General features: G+C 34.3%; 1 protein-coding gene across 5 annotated transcripts; it reads right to left on the reverse strand.

The window, feature by feature from the left end:
* Positions 1-9,790: 9,790 nt before the first annotated feature.
* On the reverse strand, positions 9,791-15,536 carry LOC130734037 (zinc finger protein CONSTANS-LIKE 10-like). 5 transcript variants are annotated; one of them, XM_057586328.1, is made up of 6 exons: positions 15,396-15,536; positions 14,369-14,419; positions 13,670-14,269; positions 12,853-13,134; positions 11,711-12,015; positions 9,791-10,581 (listed from the first exon to the last, which is right to left on the reverse strand). In XM_057586328.1, the coding sequence occupies exons 3-6, from the start codon at positions 14,237-14,239 to the stop codon at positions 10,452-10,454; spliced, it is 1,287 nt and encodes a 428-aa protein (XP_057442311.1). In that variant the 5' UTR covers positions 14,240-14,269; positions 14,369-14,419; positions 15,396-15,536; the 3' UTR covers positions 9,791-10,451. The 5 variants fall into 5 exon arrangements, with proteins under 5 accessions (XP_057442311.1, XP_057442310.1, XP_057442309.1 ...); XM_057586327.1 differs by having other exon boundaries at positions 14,369-14,422; positions 15,396-15,528; XM_057586326.1 differs by having other exon boundaries at positions 15,265-15,521.
* Positions 15,537-18,789: the final 3,253 nt, after the last annotated feature.

The raw sequence follows: 18,789 nt of genomic DNA on the forward strand, positions 1-18,789 counted from the left end.
TGTCTCCATTTAGAGGCTAGAAACAAGATATGACCGAAAGACAAGGAGCATAAGGAATGTCCTTCAATCCATTTTCTAATGTTACATGTTGGAGAAAAAGAAGGGAAAAGCTTGGTCCTAATGTTAGGCAACACACTTATTACATTTCCTAATACTATGGTCAAAAGGTTTAATTATGATGCTCAATATCTTGTATTATTATATAATTATAACATTAATTATGATATCGAATCCTTTTAAAGTTGTCATGAGATGAAATTGTATGAATCAAGATCAAAATTTTCTAAGCTCAAAATTACTTGAAAGCATATAACATTGTGATTTATGTGTGCATAATATGCATAGTTTTTTTTTTATATTCCATTGAACTAGGTTCATGTATTTTTATATATATTATTTTAATTTGAATTTTATAAATTTTTATTTATTTCTAATTCTAGATAGTAGATAAGTATATGAACCTTCTACATTGATATTAATGTTGGGGGAGACAGGGGAGCTCATGGGCCGAGGAGCAAGACACCAAGAAATCTCGACGCCACATCTTAACCCAAAACCTTAAGGCATTAGGTTTATGAGTCACATCTCTTATAAAGTCTTCTCCTCACCCAAACTTAACTAATGTGGGACTTCAACTCTGCACTTGAATTCTCAACAATTAAGAAGGTTAAAAAGCACACTAGAAATAAGAATGGTGAACATAAGAAGCATCACACCTTCATCGAAAACAAAAGAAGGATCACATCCTAAAGATGCTTGAATTACCATTAAACTAGGTTAGCTTCGTCCGACCGGGTCGGCATATACTATGGCCTGTACTTTATGTGGCCAACTTACAATGAGCTGAACCATGGAGGCTCAAGTTAGAACAATTTTGATTTGGAACTCGTTGGATATACAGATAGTGTTTGGGCAGGAAATATAGACCCAAAAAAGAGCACATTGGGGTACACGTTCCATCTTGATAGTGGCGGCGTGGCGCGACTGAAGCAAGATACATAGCAGCTGCAAGTTGTGCTACACAAGCAATATGGCTAACACGAATTCTAGAAGTGATGCATAATAAATAGAATAGTCCTAAGAAATCTTTCGTGACAAATCTACTATAGATATTCAATTTTATAAAATACGAGAGTTGGTTTCATAGAAAGAAGAAGAGGTTAATTATTGTAACAAGTTGCAAACATTTTTACCAAGTCATTGAAGATTGAATAATTTTACAAATTCAAGAAAATGCTTGGAATGAGGGGTGTTCACGGTTCGGTTTGGACCGGTTTTATGTGAAACCAAAAACTGATCAAATCAAAATTCATTGGTTCGGTTTTGATCGATTGTTAGCAAAAAAAAAAATCAAAACCGAACCGAACTGATCCGATGATGAACGGTTTGGTTCATCGGTTTCACAACTTCTATTTATTTTTTGGTAAATATCAATTCCACAACTTTAAATATATATCAAACACATATGATTCACAACTTAACAATGCATAAAAATGGCAAATCAATAACTTAATCATAGCTTAGTCGCAAACCACAATCCATAATTCATAATCAACAATTTAAGTACATAACATTGTAGAAAGGCTTAAAGTAGTGTTTAATATTAGTACCATTAGAAATTAATAATAGAAAACAAAAACATAATATATCTCACAAACATAAAAAGCTAGCATTCACAATATTTATTCAAAACATTTCTTTAATAAATACATATATATATATATATAATTAAATATTTTATAAATAAATATATATCATCGGTTCATTGGTTTTTAATTTTTTAAACCGTGAACCGAACCAATCTTCATTGGTTTTTATTGGTAGGATCGGTTTTTAACCGAATAACAAAAAAAAACCAATTCAATTGCTTTGGTTCAGTTCGGTTCGTCGGTTTCATCGGATCAATCTGATCCAATGAATACCCCTACTTGGAATAATACATGTTTGATTTAAGGGAGAGAATGTTAAACAAATAAATCACGACATGTCTAATTGGAACACAACATAGAAAATGAGGATCGTAATTGGATGAGAGCTGCAACTATAATAGGTACATGAATATTGTTTTTGTTTTTCTTTATATTTATTCTATTATTAGCAATCAGCTTCGGCTATAGAAGCCCACCTCCCCTGCAACACAATAAAAGACATTTAGTGTGTATTTAAATCACACATGAATTTTGAGAGAGCGTTGGAAAGAAAGAAAGTGAGTATTGGGAACACTTCTTTTATTCAAAAAAATTGTTCCACTGATATCAAACTTTGAACCAAGCAAAATGATTTATAAATTTTACACATTATGGAAATGTAGCGTTGATAGTTAAATAAACAAACTAAACATAAAAAAATTCAAAGTTCATTTTGGGCATGATGCTATTTTGATTAAAAAAATATCCAAAACACTTATCTCAAAATAAGTTAAGGGAATCATATAGATTATAAATATTATAAATGTTCCAAATAAGAAACTCTAAGGGGAATCAGAAGCATAAAAGACTTAGAATATATGGAGTATTATTTCATTGAGTAGAAGACTAGATACAAGGAAGGGCAGAGGTTCCCTTTTTATAGTGGATCGACCCCCCAAACCCTAGGTGAGACATTTATGACATTGTTGGTTGACCTATAGACAAATCATGCCAATCAAGGGAGCATTTTTATTACGCGATCGGCTGACTCAATGACAAGTTGTGTCGGTCAAGGTACAATCTTGACTTTTAGCCATGCGCGCAATCTACGGTCATCCTGCTTCCTCGTTGACGGACGGGTGCCTCATACTTGGATGGGCCTTGCGCTTTGGTCTTCTGGCCCTAAGGTCTAAGCTTTATCAGTCTGGCCTAATCCACAGAGAGTCAACTAGTCTTCCGGCTTAGGACTCGACCACCTAGTCCAAAGTCCATGACGGTCCAATAAACATTATAAAAATCACGAAAAAAGATAAAAAAAAACACAAATTCATACTTTAACATCTTCTAAGTACACATTCCTCATATATAATCCCACGACAGTCCCGATATATACACACCTTGTACAGTAAACCTCTCCATTTCCACCTTGTACACGTAAGCTTCTGTTGATCATTTTCCATGTCAGCTTACAGGTTGGATGAGAGAGGTAAAACCAAGTTGGATGAGAGAGATTGGAAAATTGAAAGGGGGCAAACGAAATTTTGAGTCCAAAATTAGACAGAGACCTCTCTCATCTTCACCTCTAGGGTTTTCTTGCTCAGCCACCGTCGCCCCCACCAAAGCAAGTCTCCTTCGCTGGTCGCTCTTCCATGTTGCCGCTGGGATCGCTCCTCCGCCGTCCCTACCGCGTCTCTCCCTCACTCTCTCTCTCTTCCCCTTGAGAAACAAGGTATGCTGGTGCTTGTTATTGTATCTATTTCCAATCAAAATCAAAGTCTGGGTCCTGATTATTTTCCCCCAAATGCAGATGTATTTGTTGAAAAAATTGATTTTGGTGGATTGATATGGGTTTAGAGAACCTCCCCTGAATAATTTTTCTGTTGTATTGAATTCGTTTCATTTGGGTGCTGTAAATTTTTCTTTTTTTTCTTCTGGGTGTTTTTCTCTGTTGTTTTTTTTTTTGGTACCTATGGATTGGATCATTCCTCATTACTTTATGGATCAATAAGTTTGTGTGCATGATATCCATGCACATCTATCACATGTTCTGTGTCCATTAAGAGGCACTGATTTTGAGACCCCTTGTACAATGCTTCTAGTATTTTCTTCAGAAACCATGTTTGGCACAACAAGTGCTTTATGAGGTTCCTTATGGTGAAGTGAATTGTAAAGTTGATTCTTTGGTTTTTAATTTTGTCATTTGTAGGAAGAGTATGAATGTATTCTACTTTTGTAGGCTATATATCCTTCTTGGGTTTGCAGCGTTTTATTTCCCGTAGAGTTCAACTAGTTGTTTGTTGCGAATGTTAGATAATCTAAATTCATTGCAAGAATATAGTTGGGGTGCCGCGTTTTATGATACCTTGGTTCTAAGCTTGAGTTGTTGTGCTAAATGCTTGAATAAGCCAAAGAATAAATCAGTTGTAAGGATAACCGGTTGTGCAGCCATAATACAGGTAGTTTGTAGTATATCTATTATTATTGCTAAAAATTCGTTATGGTTGTTTATAATTTTGTATTTGTATTTCTTCATTTAACTAAATGATTTTATGGTGCTGATATAGATTTGGGCTTTGGAGCACATGTTCTTTAAGATGATTTGATGATGATTAAGCAAGTTCTTCAACCAACGGTTCAGTCAAGCCCACAAACTATTAATTACACGTGTGAGGATGAAGCAAACACATGGTGTGACGATAATCGTATCATGATGAATGCCACATTGAGGAACAAAATCTGCAAGTAAGATCCAACATATACACACGTCTTAAGGATTTTCCAAGAAAGCGCATAGAAAGTACAGTACATAGATCACCTTGGACTACATATCAGAGGAGACACAACAAGGGCAAGGAGGTTAAAGCTAGAAACTTGTGACAGTTTTTGTTATGTTCGTTTTTTGAAGAGAATAGGTCATGTGTTAAATAGAAAATTTTGTTAACTTATGGGGTAGGTTTGATGTACTATGTAGATGCACCATCTATGGTGGTTTTGTTATGTCCATTGAGAGTAGGAGTCCTAATCCTATTCATGTGTTTATGCTATAATGCATCTTTAAAATGGACTTGAACTTATATAATATTGTGTCTTAGACATATATTTATAGCCTTTATTAAGAGCAATTACCCGCAAAGTCAAACATTACTACCTAAGTATATGTAATAACAATAATGTGATACTTTGTTATGTGCCACTGAGATTACAGGGTCTTAATCTACTTCAAAATAAAAAACATCATTATCTTTCATAATTGATTTATATCTGATATGGTAACCAATTGTACAGAGATATACCCATGTTTTAAACCTGAACTACCCATCCATATACAGTCAATTTCATATTAACCTTATCCCCTTAATTGACCCAAATACCAATTTGTGGGACAACTATATTTCATTAGACAAAATTTAACAATGGTTTCAAAATATTCATCCAAGTTTTGGACCAAAAACTATTGAAAATAACTGTATTTGATAGCAACTACCCACGAAGTTAGACGATACTACCCAAATATATGTAATAACTATAATGTGATACTTTGTTATGTGCCACTGAGATTAAAGGTTCTTAATCTACATCAAAACTAAAAACATCATTATCTTTCAAATTGATTTATATCTAATATGGTGACCAATTGTACACAGATATACCCATGTTTTATACAGGAACTACTCATCCAGTTACGGTCAACTCAGATTAACCTTGTCCACTTAATTGACACAAATACCAATTTGTGGGACAACTAAAGGTTAATGAGACAAAGATTAAGAATTGTCTCAAATAATTTATCTAAGTTTAGGGCCAAAGTCAAATAAAATAGCCTTATTTAAAAGCAACAACCCGCAAAGTCAGACATTACTACCCAAGTATATGTAATAATTATAATGTGATATTTGTTATGTGCCACTGAGATTAAAGGCTTTTAATCTACTTCAAAAATTAAAAACATCATTATCTTTCATAATTAATTTATAACTGATATGCTGACCATTTGTACACACATATACCCATGTTTTAAATAAGAACTACTCATCCAATTACAGTCAATTCAAATTAACTTTATCCACTTAATTGACTCAAATACCAATATGTGGAACAACTATATTTAATTAGACAAAGTTTAACAATGGTTTCAAAATATCCATCCAAGTTTTGGACCAAAGACTACTGAAAATACCAATGGCACCTAACTTCCAATTTTTCAGTGCAAATGCAAGTATTAAGACAAATGAAATAATTCTAAAATGCTGCACTATGTGGGTGGAATCCCAGTACTTAATAAATTACAATTGAAAATTAATCTTCTTGTGTACACGAACCACGAGATCAGTTGCTATGTGTGCTCTACAATTTGTTATGTCAACTGAGGATCTGACAGTCGAGCTTTCGCCCCATTCGTGAATTGAGACCTCTGGAATCGAGTCCTGTCAATGTTACATTTCAAGGTAATAAAATTCAGTGGTGGAAAATAGTTGAGCAGGAGCTAAACAATTGAATCATGACATAATAGCAAATTTAGAATAACATAGTTTAATTCAATTTACTTGATTGTTGACTTCCTTTTGGCGACGGTTCCTTGCCACCTTCTTACTCTTAACTACTTTCTCAGTAGTAGACATTTTTCTCTTAAATGAGGGAGTCCAACTCATCTAATAGTCTAAACATACTCATGTTCACAAAGTTTGATGTATTTGGAAAGTAGAACTCTGCAAACGCAAGAATGATGTATACCTTACAAAAATCATCCACACACCCTTCCCTCATACAGAGTAGTAGGTTTTCATATATCACCTCCAAAGTGATGCGATCATCCTCAAATAAATCTCTAGTGTGAGACTCTGCTTCTTCATTACACTCAAATGGTTCAACTGAGATGCGCAACTCAAGCACAAAGCATACATCTAGAGGAGTGGAATGTATAACCCTTGTTCCTACTCTAAATCCACAACCGTCCTGTGACCACCTACTAATCAATTCTTTCAACAATATACCAAATATACTTATTTCTTCCTCTAGGTGCATGCACCATTTGAACGGGGTTGCCTCAATTCGTTGACATATCAAATGGGTCAAACGCTTATCGGTTGTCGTGTCTCTCAAATGGGTCAAACGCTCTCAATATGTAGCGGGCTCCACATACATTCCTTAAGAGTACCTAAAATGGCCAACATCAACAATTTTAAAAACACAACATTAGTGACATTAGAAATCAAAATGTCAACCATAATTTCATACACAAAAAACAAGTTTTTAAATGGCTTAAATACTCTTTTGGCCCCTGAAATTGTAAAGGGAATCAAACCTGATCCCTGTAAAATTTTTGCATCGAATTGAGTCCCTAAAGTTTTTTTTTTTAATTTAATTGAGTCCAAAGGGTGTCTGGATCTGATGTGGCTTGTTTTTAATCCCAATCAGCTTTTCCACGTGACTTTTTCTTTTATTTTTTAAATACTGATTAATGCCACTTGTTCTAATTAATTGTAAATCAATATTAATCCCTAATTAAACATCTTAGCCCCCCAATTTAAACCTTAGATTACCCAAACTTTATCTCCTTTCCACAAACTCAAGCTCAGATTCACGATTCTTCTCAACAACAAACCAATATCAATTTCAGTATCACAATCACTTTCAATATCACACCACGTTCATCCATCTCTTTCAATATCACACCACTTTCAACCTGGTCCCTGTTCAATTTGGGGGTTATTGAGAGATAATTTGGGGTTTTTGAGTTGTTCATCCATCTCTTTCTCACTCTCACAATCACTTTCAACATCATCACCATGTTCCCCTACTTCATTAGACCAACCGAGAAATCGCAAGCACCAAACCCAAAAATTTCAAGCACCAAGACGAGAGATGAACCCAGAAAGAGATGAAGCCCAAATCTGCTCGATGGAAAAAGAAGAAGAAAGGCAGATCTGGTGCTTGTGGCGGTGGTTAGCCTTCCCTCTGCGGATCTGGGTTTGATGGGGAGGAAGAGACGGCACGGAAAGGTGTTGGATATGTCATTGAACAAAATCAGGTTACAGTGATCAATATAAGAGAAGAAATTGGATGAGTGAGCCTAGAGAAACCTTAAATTAGGAATGTTGGGGACTGGGGAGGAAGAGACGAAAGGCGTTTGGATCTGCCACAAACGACTATGAAGCTTGACAAAATCCCAAAAGACTATGAAGTTGTCATTGCCATTGCAGACGGTGGGGATGGCACATTTAAATTAGACTAGATAATTTAGATTAGGTTGGATTTTTTGTTTTTTGTTTGTATGAGTGGAATAAAAAACAGGAATACTAATTAATTATATGACATGGAAAAATAAAAAAAAGCCACGTGGAAAAGCTGACTAGGTAAAAAATAAGACACATCAGACTCAGACACACTTTGGACCTAATTAGATTAAAAAACAAAATTTAGGGACCCAATTTGATGCGAAAATTTTACAAGGATCAGGTTTGATTCCCTTTACAATTTTAGGGGTCAGAAGAGTATTTAAGCCTTTTTAAATTCATTCAATAAATGATGTATCTAGTCTATAATAATGACTAGATACATCATTTATTCAATGAATCTAAAATCTTTTTTACTTATAATAGTGACCGGACTATTATGCCTGCCTTGGGACTTGGAACGCTTCATGATAACAACAAACTAAGGTCAAAACTCTCACTTGAGACATTGGAAGGGAATACAAATTCAATGTGTAAAAAAGAGTAATTTTGATGCAATTATACCAGTTTTTAGATTTCTGGTTTACAAAGTACATCATATTTACAAGTTTTTTCGAAACCAGATGGTGCATCTTTAGTCCAAATCTTGGATGACTGTAAATGGATGGGCAGATCAGATTAAAACATGGGTATGTCAGTGTACAATTGGTCACCATATTAGATATAAATCAATTATGAAAGAAAACGATGTATTTTATTTTGAAGTAGATTAAGAGGCTTTAATCTCAGTGGCACATAACAAATATCACATTATAGTTATTACATATACTTGGGTAGTAATGTCTGACTTTGCGGGTAGTTGCTTTTAAATAAGGCTATTAACTTAGATGAATTATTTGAGACCATTCATAAACTTAGTCTCATTAACATTTAGTTGTCTAACAAATTGGTATTTGAGACAATTAAGTGGATAAGGTTAATCTGAATTGACTGTAAATGAATGGGTAGTTCATGCTTAAAACATGGGTATGTCTGTGAACATTTGGTCACCATTTCAGATATAAATCAATTATGAAAGATAACGATGTTTTTAATTTTGAAGTAGATTAAGAGCATGTAATCTCAGTGGCACATAACAAAGTATCACATTATTGTTATTACATCTACTTGGGTAGCAACATTTGACTTTGTGGGTAGTTACTCTTAATAAAGGCTATAGATATATGTCTAAGGCACAAGATTATATAAGTTCAAGTCCATTTTAAAAATGAATTATAGCATAAACACACGAAATCCTAAGTATCATTCACAGGACAAATGCAAAAACAGAGCAAAAAGACTTCCTATGTGTTGCAAGTTTCATTCATGACAAGCGCAGAAAATGATTTGTTGATCACAAGTACAGGTGTGTACGTAATACATATACATTCTTGTATGAAATCTTGAGTATCAATTCTTCACAGGACAAATGCAAAACCAGAGCAAAAAACAAACTAATTATAGAAGTTGTAACCTTACCTCTGCACAAAGGGTGTTGGAACCTCGATAGGAGCGTGGCGGCGGCGCTGTTGCAGACGTGCGTGTTGCTCGGAGTGGAGAAGGGCCGCTGGAAGAAAGGGAGGGGAAATGGAGGTGGTGGATTTGGAAGGAGAAAGGGAAAATGGAGGTGGTGGTGCGGCAGCTTACAGGAGAAAGGGGAAATGGAGGTGGTGAGTTGAGGAAATAAGTGGTGATTTAATTTTGGGGGAGAGAACCCTAATTTTTTCCAATTTTGTTTTCCCACCCAATTTTCCCTCACTTTCTCATTTTTTAGCTTTCTTCTCTCTCTGCCACGGTGGCAAGCTGAATGGCAACGTGTGATGTGGCAAAGGTGGAAATGGAGAGAAATCACTATTCAAGGTGTGGAGATAACATTACCGATCCCACGAGGTTATATAACATTATTTTCTATGAAATTGCTTAAGATGGAAGTAAATAGGCCAAGTAAAATACAAACAAAACTTTTATCGATACATGATACATGTCCAATATAGACCATTTCCTGTGATCAGGATAAACAACATCCTATTCTATACATAGCCCTTAAATCACAAAATGTCATACAATTACACCCCTATCTGCATATGTGCATATTCTGTGCTATACATGGCAAAGCAAGAGGGGGAAAATGTTACAGCCTACAACATTCTAGCTTATCCAGAAAAATCAAAATGAGCCACTTATCATGCCATCAAGGGAACTTCTACATGTGACTTAGATTAGAAGAGATATGAGAGCAAATGACAAAACCATGACAAGATCATGGCCAAAGGACTACAAAAGAATTGTGCACTCGATTAGAATCAAGCAGAACTTGCCTAGTTAAAGGCAAAAAAAAATTCAAGACACATTGCCTGAGGGGGCACTTTGTCTGATATTTTCAATGTCAGCTGATATCATAACCAGGGTATCCTTTCCGGCAAAGGACACAATCCGCTCTGAGCCTGTACTGTGTCTTTCCCTTGACGCTCCTGTGGTAAAATCAGACAGCTTGTCACACTGAGAAAGAATGAACCAGATTTCATCCATTTTCAGATAAGGAAAACTGTTTTACTTTTGCAACCATATGAGTCCCTTTTCCTTTTACAGAACATGGTTAAAAGGAGTGCCCTCAGTAGCTTCTGGTTTCGCTCAAAGGGTCATAATCATAGACATCTCCGGCTTTGACAAACCGACCCTTCACACGTTTTCTAACATCAGCCCTTGCCTTGCGAGTGGCATATCTTACTCTCTTATCAAACCTGAAATAATAACCAGAACAGATGTTAATTCACCTATAAAGCAAGTAAGTTTAGAACTTTAGAAATAAATTATATCCAACAGTTAACCATTAGTTATATTGCTTAGCAGCAAAGAAAGCAACCAAAGCTAAAGACATGTCATATGTGCAATAGGATATCCCTAATTGGCTGATCACATTATGTATAGCACAAACTATAGCAGATCATGAATGCATTATATTTATTAATATAATACCACAGAATAACTCCGTCTATGCATGCATAGCCGGTCCTAAGCCCGGGTAAAGGAGGATAGTTGTCTTAGGCCTTCGGCTGCCAACATAAAACTGGCCGATATCTTTAATATGTATCAAACACGAAAACCACAGAATGATAGACACAAATATAACCATTAGCATACTGCATAACTAGTTTTATTATTTTTTGATATTTTTTTAAACTATTATTCATCACTACCACCTTATTAATTCAGTGTACTGAAAACCCCAAGTGTCTAGAGGAGAAAGGTCTAATATGGCTTACAAAGATAATAACATCAACAACGTTCTATCTATGGTGATGATTGATGAATGAATGTTAGGCATGAAGAGGCAATAAAAGAAACAAAATGAAATTTAAAAATAATGTGAAAGAATAAGTGCATCAGAGCGAGAATGTTGAAGTGGTTGGGTGGAAATACAATAAAATATTTAGGACAAATGCATCTCAGAGAAAGTTGTAGCATCTACTGCAGACAAGATTACAAAATCTCAGCTAAGATGGTTTGGCCATATGAGAACAAAATCTATTAGACACTTAAAGAGAAGATCATAGGAACAAGGGTAGAAGAAAATCAAAAAAATCAGGAGAAACTATTCAAGATGTCCTAGCTCTAAAGTTTTCCCTACACAGTTTTTATCAAGCATAATGGTATTAATTAACCCATATGGCTAACTCCACCTATTAGGATAAGGCTTTCCTACTATTCTTGTTGTAGAACAATAAGGTAAAATGAATAAAGAAACAATTAGTGAAATTAATAATCACATGCTCAGAACAGCACAAAGTCAACACTGGATGATTGTCAGGTCACCGTGATTTTGGATGAACGGCATTGGCTATGTAAATAGTATAATCACAATCAACTTACTTCCTGTTCTTTTTCTTTTCCTTATAACGCATGACAGCATTGCTGCGATTAGCAGAATGCAGAGAACTCTCAGGGAAAGGAGGACACCAGGGAGGTTCTCCCATGGGAAGCATTGAAGAAGCACCACAATCTTGATAGTCAGCAGTACTGCTATCCTTGGCAGCGCCAGAAAAAGAAATGTTTGATTGGGATTGCCTTGCCGCAAAACTAATAATTGGTTCTGTTTTAGTACTTAACATTGAATCTGCAGATGCCGCAGTGCTGCATGCTGGTTTCATGGCATTTCCCAACGCAACTGATGACCCCTAGAAAAATAAGTTTAGATCTGATCATAACTCAAAGTATGAAACGACAGAAATGCAGAACCATTTAACTCAGATCCTACAAAAGAAATTGTGTTCATTATCTAATACGACTTTCACATTACAAACGTGTAAATACTGGATGGTAAGAATCCTATTACTCAAGTACAAGCACCTGCAACATGAGTGGATGAATAAATACAACCAAATCAAATAAATATCAGGTTCAAGGAATTGAAATAGTGATTTATTCTACCCAACAATAAAATACTTGATATTTTTTTATTTTGGCTGCAACATTCATGTACGTTCAATCAACACAAAGCATCAGCAGTTTGGCCATACTACTTGATGAAATATATAATTTATAATATGATTATACCAATTTTTGCTGATAATGAAAAGTTGGCACTAAGCTGACCATACCTTCGGGTCATCTTTCTTCCACTTCAAACCATTCAGATAATACATTCATTAATAATAAATGAGACAAATGGTAGTGCTTCCTCAGATATGAAAGCATTTGATAGTTGATACAGCAATTTAAACAAATTTCAGTGGTGGAAAAACCCTGTTGAGACTGATTTATCTAATTACTTATTTTATCATACAAGTTAAGATATGCACTATCACCAGATGAGGGATAACAAGAAATCGTGTACACAGATCAACAGGTAGATGATTGGTGTATGGTGTAGAACTTAATCACATTAAATTTCCCATTGATAAACTATGAATAACAAGATGCATGGCTTAGTTAAAAGGAATATAACACACACAGTGCTTCGGAAAGAGAAAAACCAAACTTATCACAAACAAAGGATGAAGAAATTTGAGTACCTCAGCAGTGAGAGCACCCTGACAATTGGAATCACCAGCACTAGCAGATATGTCCTTTGCCTCAAATAAGCTACCAATTCCACCATTTTCAAAAAGCTCTTCAGAATGACAGAGAGCCATACCAAAAAGTTCCTCATAGTTCTCAAGTTCAAGATCCATTTCATCTTTTGAAAAAAGATCCATTTCATCTTTTAAAAAAAGATCCATTTCATCTATGTTGAAATCATCACACACAGTATCATCTTCACATAGTTCAGAAGTTTTTTTGGCGGGACAGTGTAACTGCAGATTCATCATGAGAGGTTAAGAAAGCTAAAAATTGTTAAACTCATTTCAGAAAACAATACACGTAAGGTACAAGGCTATTGTCTTTTTTCAAGCATATCATTATGCCATCTATTGTAATTCCTTGCAAGCTCACAATTTCGTTCATTGTTCTGTTGTTAGAATGCCCATCACACTTAGCATGATTATGACTATGTTGAGTTATCCATTGACACCAGCGCACACATACGTTAGCAGGCACTTCAAGACAAAAAAATTAATGGAATTCTTGTTATGTATTGAGATGAAAGTTTGTTCACGTTACACTCAACTGGTACCCAAACACACTATAATTTCTAAATAGTTTTGCTATTACCCCGTGATTTCTACAGAGAAAAAAGAAAAAGAGACCATCCTATAGATTTATGAAAATGAATTCACTCTTGGCAACCTTGCAATTTAATTCACTGTACAGTAGTTAGAGAATGTCCACCAAACTTGGTCAGTTATAACTTATAAGACTTGGGATAAAAATGAAAAAATGAAGCTATACCTTGGGCATACATTCATTGGCAGGTCCAGGTGCTTGTTCCAGAACACGAGGTTCTGAGCTTGACTCGGGTGCTGAAGATGTACCAACCCAAGATTTGTCCTTGTTGGGTAAATCAGTCACTTGAGCTGAACCAGACACATTCTCGCTTTCTGGAGGAACCCAAGCACTCTTGTCAGTGTTCTCATTTATGCTCATTAAACCAAGTTCCTTCTCACACGCTTCACCAATAGAAGGAATATCCGAGAAAAATGACCACATTGAAGAAAGTTCTGCAGCTGAAGGGCAGCCAGAGTAGCAATTGATTGATTGCCTCTTGTGTGTTGAAGAAGACGGAGCGGCACCATGAGACAACCAATCACAGTTCTGACAAAGCGAAACTTTCTCATCAGCACACCTCACATATGCAGGTTGTGAATTACACCTCTCGCATACAAGGGTTCTCGCGTGACGCTTAGAAAGGGCGTTAGCAGAATGAACATTCCGATCGCATGACAGGCATAAACACGCAACATCCGAGCGGCAGTACACCGAGGACCTCTGCTCTCCACAAAAATCACATAAATAACCCATCTTCTAACCGACTCCGGCCTGCTCCTTAATCTAAATAAACAAATTTCCAATTAGTATCAGCTTCCCAAACTACAAGACCAGTTCCTTCTTATCTTAAAATTTTGAAGCTGAATCTGAGGTAGAACTTACAAGTTGATAGACAATGTACTAAGCAAGCACAATTCAGGTCTGCAAATTCAGCTGCTGCCAAGAGAAATAATGAGTAAGCATTTAGTAAGAATATACACTCAGTTATATGAGAAGAAAGGAAAATGCAATGGAAATTCTGCCACAAACTGTGAACAATGTATAGATGCCATGTTACCATAACTAGTAATTTAAGGAATTGGATCAAACAGTATGGAAACATGCAACCAAGACAAAACAGTAAAGATTAAAGAGACAGCTCAGTAAAAAGGGTTCAAAACGAAGACGCATGATGTTTATGTCTTCAAGTGCTATTAAGGGTAAATAAAGGAAAAATAACTACAAAATGAAAATCACTTGACAGCAAGCTCGATTGACAGAAGCAATAGTACATACAAGTACAACAGCATATGATTCATTTTAAAGAGTAAATAAGAATGATAATTGATAGATTATAAACTATAATTGAGACAATATCAAGTGATAATATCAATGTGAAGAACTTCCAATGGAAAATGAGCTTAGATTTGAAAGATAAGAATAATTATACACAACTCAATTATCATTTTTTCAGGTAAAGCAAGTAGACTTTCCTTATGATCTTATCTGAAAAACTGCATTTCCATCATAAAAGTATTGCAGTAGAAAAAAGTCAATTAACCTTCATCAATATATAAAACTTAACAGGAATTCTATTGCAACCTTCACACAAATCAGAACCCACAAAAGAAAACACAGAAGGTAACTTGAATAACAACTCCCAGCATACTAAGCTCCCAGCAAACACTCCATGCTAAGAAAAACATGAAATTTGAAGTTTTTAAAAAGAAAAAAAAAGTTTTTTTATTTATGAAAGATGGAACACACAGGAGGGAGAGATCAGAAGGAAAGAAAATTACCACATGACAAGAAAGTGAATGAGGACAAGATCTGTTCCTTTTTCAGAAAATTTATGTTTAAATATTGCTTTAGTTCAAGCAAAGGAACCCTAGAGGTGGAAGCTGGACTTTTCCAGAAAACAGACACTGACCTTTTTTTCCTCTTTATGTTTCTCTGTCCTCTGCTCTGTTCAGATAGATAGGAATAGCTAGATTGTAGATTAGATTTGGGGAGGGTTGGTGGAGGTGTGAGAGGAGAATAATGCAATGTGGTTTGTTGGATTTTCATTCATTCACACTTTACATTTTAATGTATATAACATTTAATTGATGTATGTCACGTAGGAGATAAAGTTATTTTCATTTTTTATTTTAATTAAAATAAAAACATGTTTTTTTATTTGAAGGAATTTAATTGGATGTCTTTCTTTACAAAATTTACATTGTCGGTGTCTATTTTTTTTATTCTTTTTTTTTATCACATCACTTATCATATATTATTTTTTTATATTCTCTTTATGTTTTTTATAGTAAGTGAATTTGAAGTGTGTATTAAGCTTTATTTGAGTTTTATTTAATGTGAGTGTGTATATGTAGGCAGTGACATGAAGAAAGTTGATAAAAAGTGCAAGACAAAAAAAGTAAAGAACTTTTAATGCAAGTGGGGCCATGAGGCTCTGTCTTTTTCCTAGTGAAAGCAAAAGTTCATGACTTTCCTGGTCCATCCAGATGACATTACTGGTTTTACTTATTCACATAAATTATTATGCTAAAATTTTACATGATATTAATATGATAATATTTTATAATATGTCCTCTTCATATTTAATACTATCATTTATATTTCTTTAATTTTTTCAAATTTCATTATTTTGGAAATTTAATTTTTTTTATTTTATTTTAACATATATCTTTAGTTAATAACTATTTCAAAATTATTGAATTATTTGATATAATTATTTTTCATTTATGTCTCTAATTTTTAGCTATTGTTTTTGTTAGAACTTGAGAAACAACTAGGCTTGTTGGTTCTAGTTTTGATTTATGGGTTTCAAAAACAATTTTGTAATTCAATTTTGAGAAGAAAACAAAGAAAAAAGAATTTTTTTCCTGAATAATTTTTTAAAAAAAATTAATTAGCAAAAAGGGGTGAAAAACATTTAATTTGCAAATTAGAGTAGTTTTGTACACGGAGCTTATGTGGATGGGGTACTCACAATTCGCAAAAATAGTTGCGAATTGATGTGAGATTCAAGCACTTTTTTATTGGAAATCGTGATGATATGATGGGCACAGGTGAAATTCGCATTTTATTTTGCGAATTGTATGTTTTTCACTTTTAGTACCGTACACATGTTTTTCAGGTGATAGATCTGTGCAATACGCGAAAAATGTCGCGAATTGTAAAAATATAGATCTAATGCTTCATTGATTAAATCAAAATGGATGTTGTTCTAGTTGTAGTTACGCTTGCAAATTTTTCAAGGTCTTGGGTTCAACTCCATTAAGAGGTTTTTCATAACATGTGCGAGATTTATTGTTCCATGATTTCTCTTTAAGAATATTTAACAATTCTCAAATAAATATAAATATTCAAAGGGTAATTGGAAAAACAAATTATAGAGTTCTTAAATTGTTTGGTAAAAAAAACATGAGTGAGCTTATATCCTTTATAGCCCCTTAATTGAATTGAACTCAAGATCTGTAAAAAATTTGCATGTACAACTACCATTAGTACAACATCCATTTTGTTATAATCCATGAAGCATTAAATATATATGTTTTTTAACAATCCGCGAGATTTTTCACGAACTCCACATATCTGTCACCTAAAAAACATGTGTACGATACTGAAAGTGAAAAACATGCAAGAAATGCGAATTCCATCTGTGTCCATCATATCATCATGATTTCCAATTAAAAAGTGTCTGAATCTCACATCATTTCGCAACTATTTTTGCAAATTATGAGTACCCCATCCACACCAGTTCCAACATGTACAAAACTACCCCAGTTTGCAAATTAATTTTTTTTCCACCCTTTTTACTAATTTTTTTTCACATTATTCAGAAAAAAAAAATCAAGAAAAAAGCTTGTTTGGTAATTTTGTTTTTAAAACTGTTTTTGAAATGTAAAGTAGAAAAAAAATGTTAAGCAAAATGTTTTTAAAACAAGTTTTGAGAACTAAAAAATAAAAAATGTTTGATTGAACCATTTTATTTTATGAATTTTGTGAGTTTAATGGCAGCATGGATATTTTATGTTGGGCCGTTTAATATGGTTTGCTTGGAAATGATTGCTGCAATTTTGATGTTCTGGGCGGTTTGTGAAGCTGGTATATGTGCCATCATGGAGTTGAAAAATCAGATTATGGCTTGAATTTGTGCTGATGTATTTGGCATTCCATTTATTATTCCGTGTAGTCTTTCATGGCTGAAGCACTATTTGGAGTTTGTAATATTGGCTTCTCATAGGTATTGTACTTTTTTCCTTGTTTGGTTTTTTCGCACTAGGTTTTTCCTTGCAAGGTTTTAATGAGGCATACCTATGAGTCGTTTTTTAAGCCAACTGGAGGTGCTTGGGGTTTAGTTTGCGTGGCACGTTGGGTGCCATGGTTGTTGTACTGTGATGTTCTTAGAGGGGGACTTTTGCCATCTTCATTGGTTAAAAATGTCAATAATATCCAAAGTCTACTTTTTCTGAAAGTTTAAAAAATGTCAATAATATCACAACATATTCTTTTAAATTTTAATTAGAATAAAAAAACAGTAGAGAACTTCTAAGGCAAGTGAATGGGTACGAGATGCGTCGGAGATCTCAGATCATGGACAATTTTGTTGAAATTACATCAGTCTAGACGACATCTAGACGGAGATACCCTTATATGTAGAGAAAATGACCTCTTAACACTTTTTGAACAGTAAAAGCGAGGAACTGGAATAACTAGCGGTGGTCCCAAAGAGCCTCAAATAATCTTCGTTTTACGTTTTCATATACTTCTTGTATCGGCAAAGCTTTTTTGAATTCAGTTGTTAAGTCTTCAATTGATGTTTTCTCCCCTGCCACCGTAATTTTCATTATTTCTCCCTTGTCCTTCCGCTCCATCTTAGCTTCCTTAAAACGAGATCCAACATTCATGAATTGAAAAGAATAGTCAGTCTTGCTCCAATTTTCATGTTGTTCCAGTATGATTCTGTAACTTAAAGTGCTTGATTATATTAGTTATTTTTCAGTGATTATTGTTAAAGCAAATGAGTCCATGTATATTTCACTGTGAAAGCAAAAGTTCAGGACTTTCACTTGCCCGGTCCATTCCCATGACATTACTGTTTTTACTTGATTCACACAAATTATTATGCTAAAAGTTTACATGATATTTTCATGATAAAAATTTATATTATGTCCTCTTCATATTTGATACTTTATATGATATTTTTCTTGTTCTATTTTTATTTTATTTTATTCAAAATTTCAGTCTTTGGAAATTTAATATTTTTAATTTATATCTTTAATTATTTAATTAACTATTTTTTAAAGAAATTCTGA

This window comes from Lotus japonicus, chromosome 1 (genome assembly GCF_012489685.1).
Source record: "Lotus japonicus ecotype B-129 chromosome 1, LjGifu_v1.2".
Taxonomy (NCBI): Eukaryota; Viridiplantae; Streptophyta; class Magnoliopsida; order Fabales; family Fabaceae; genus Lotus; species Lotus japonicus.

What these genes read in the sequence shown, in the direction of transcription:
- LOC130734037 (XM_057586328.1), bottom strand. Translation starts at nt 14,239, where the DNA reads ATGGGTTATTTATGTGATTTTTGTGGAGAGCAGAGGTCCTCGGTGTAC. An exon ending in AGGGTGCTCTCACTGCTGAG is followed by an intron (nt 12,016 to 12,852) that starts GTACTCAAATTT and finishes TTATTTTTCTAG; the next exon opens with GGGTCATCAGTTGCGTTGGG. An exon ending in GAAAAGAAAAAGAACAGGAA is followed by an intron (nt 10,582 to 11,710) that starts GTAAGTTGATTG and finishes TTATTATTTCAG; the next exon opens with GTTTGATAAGAGAGTAAGAT.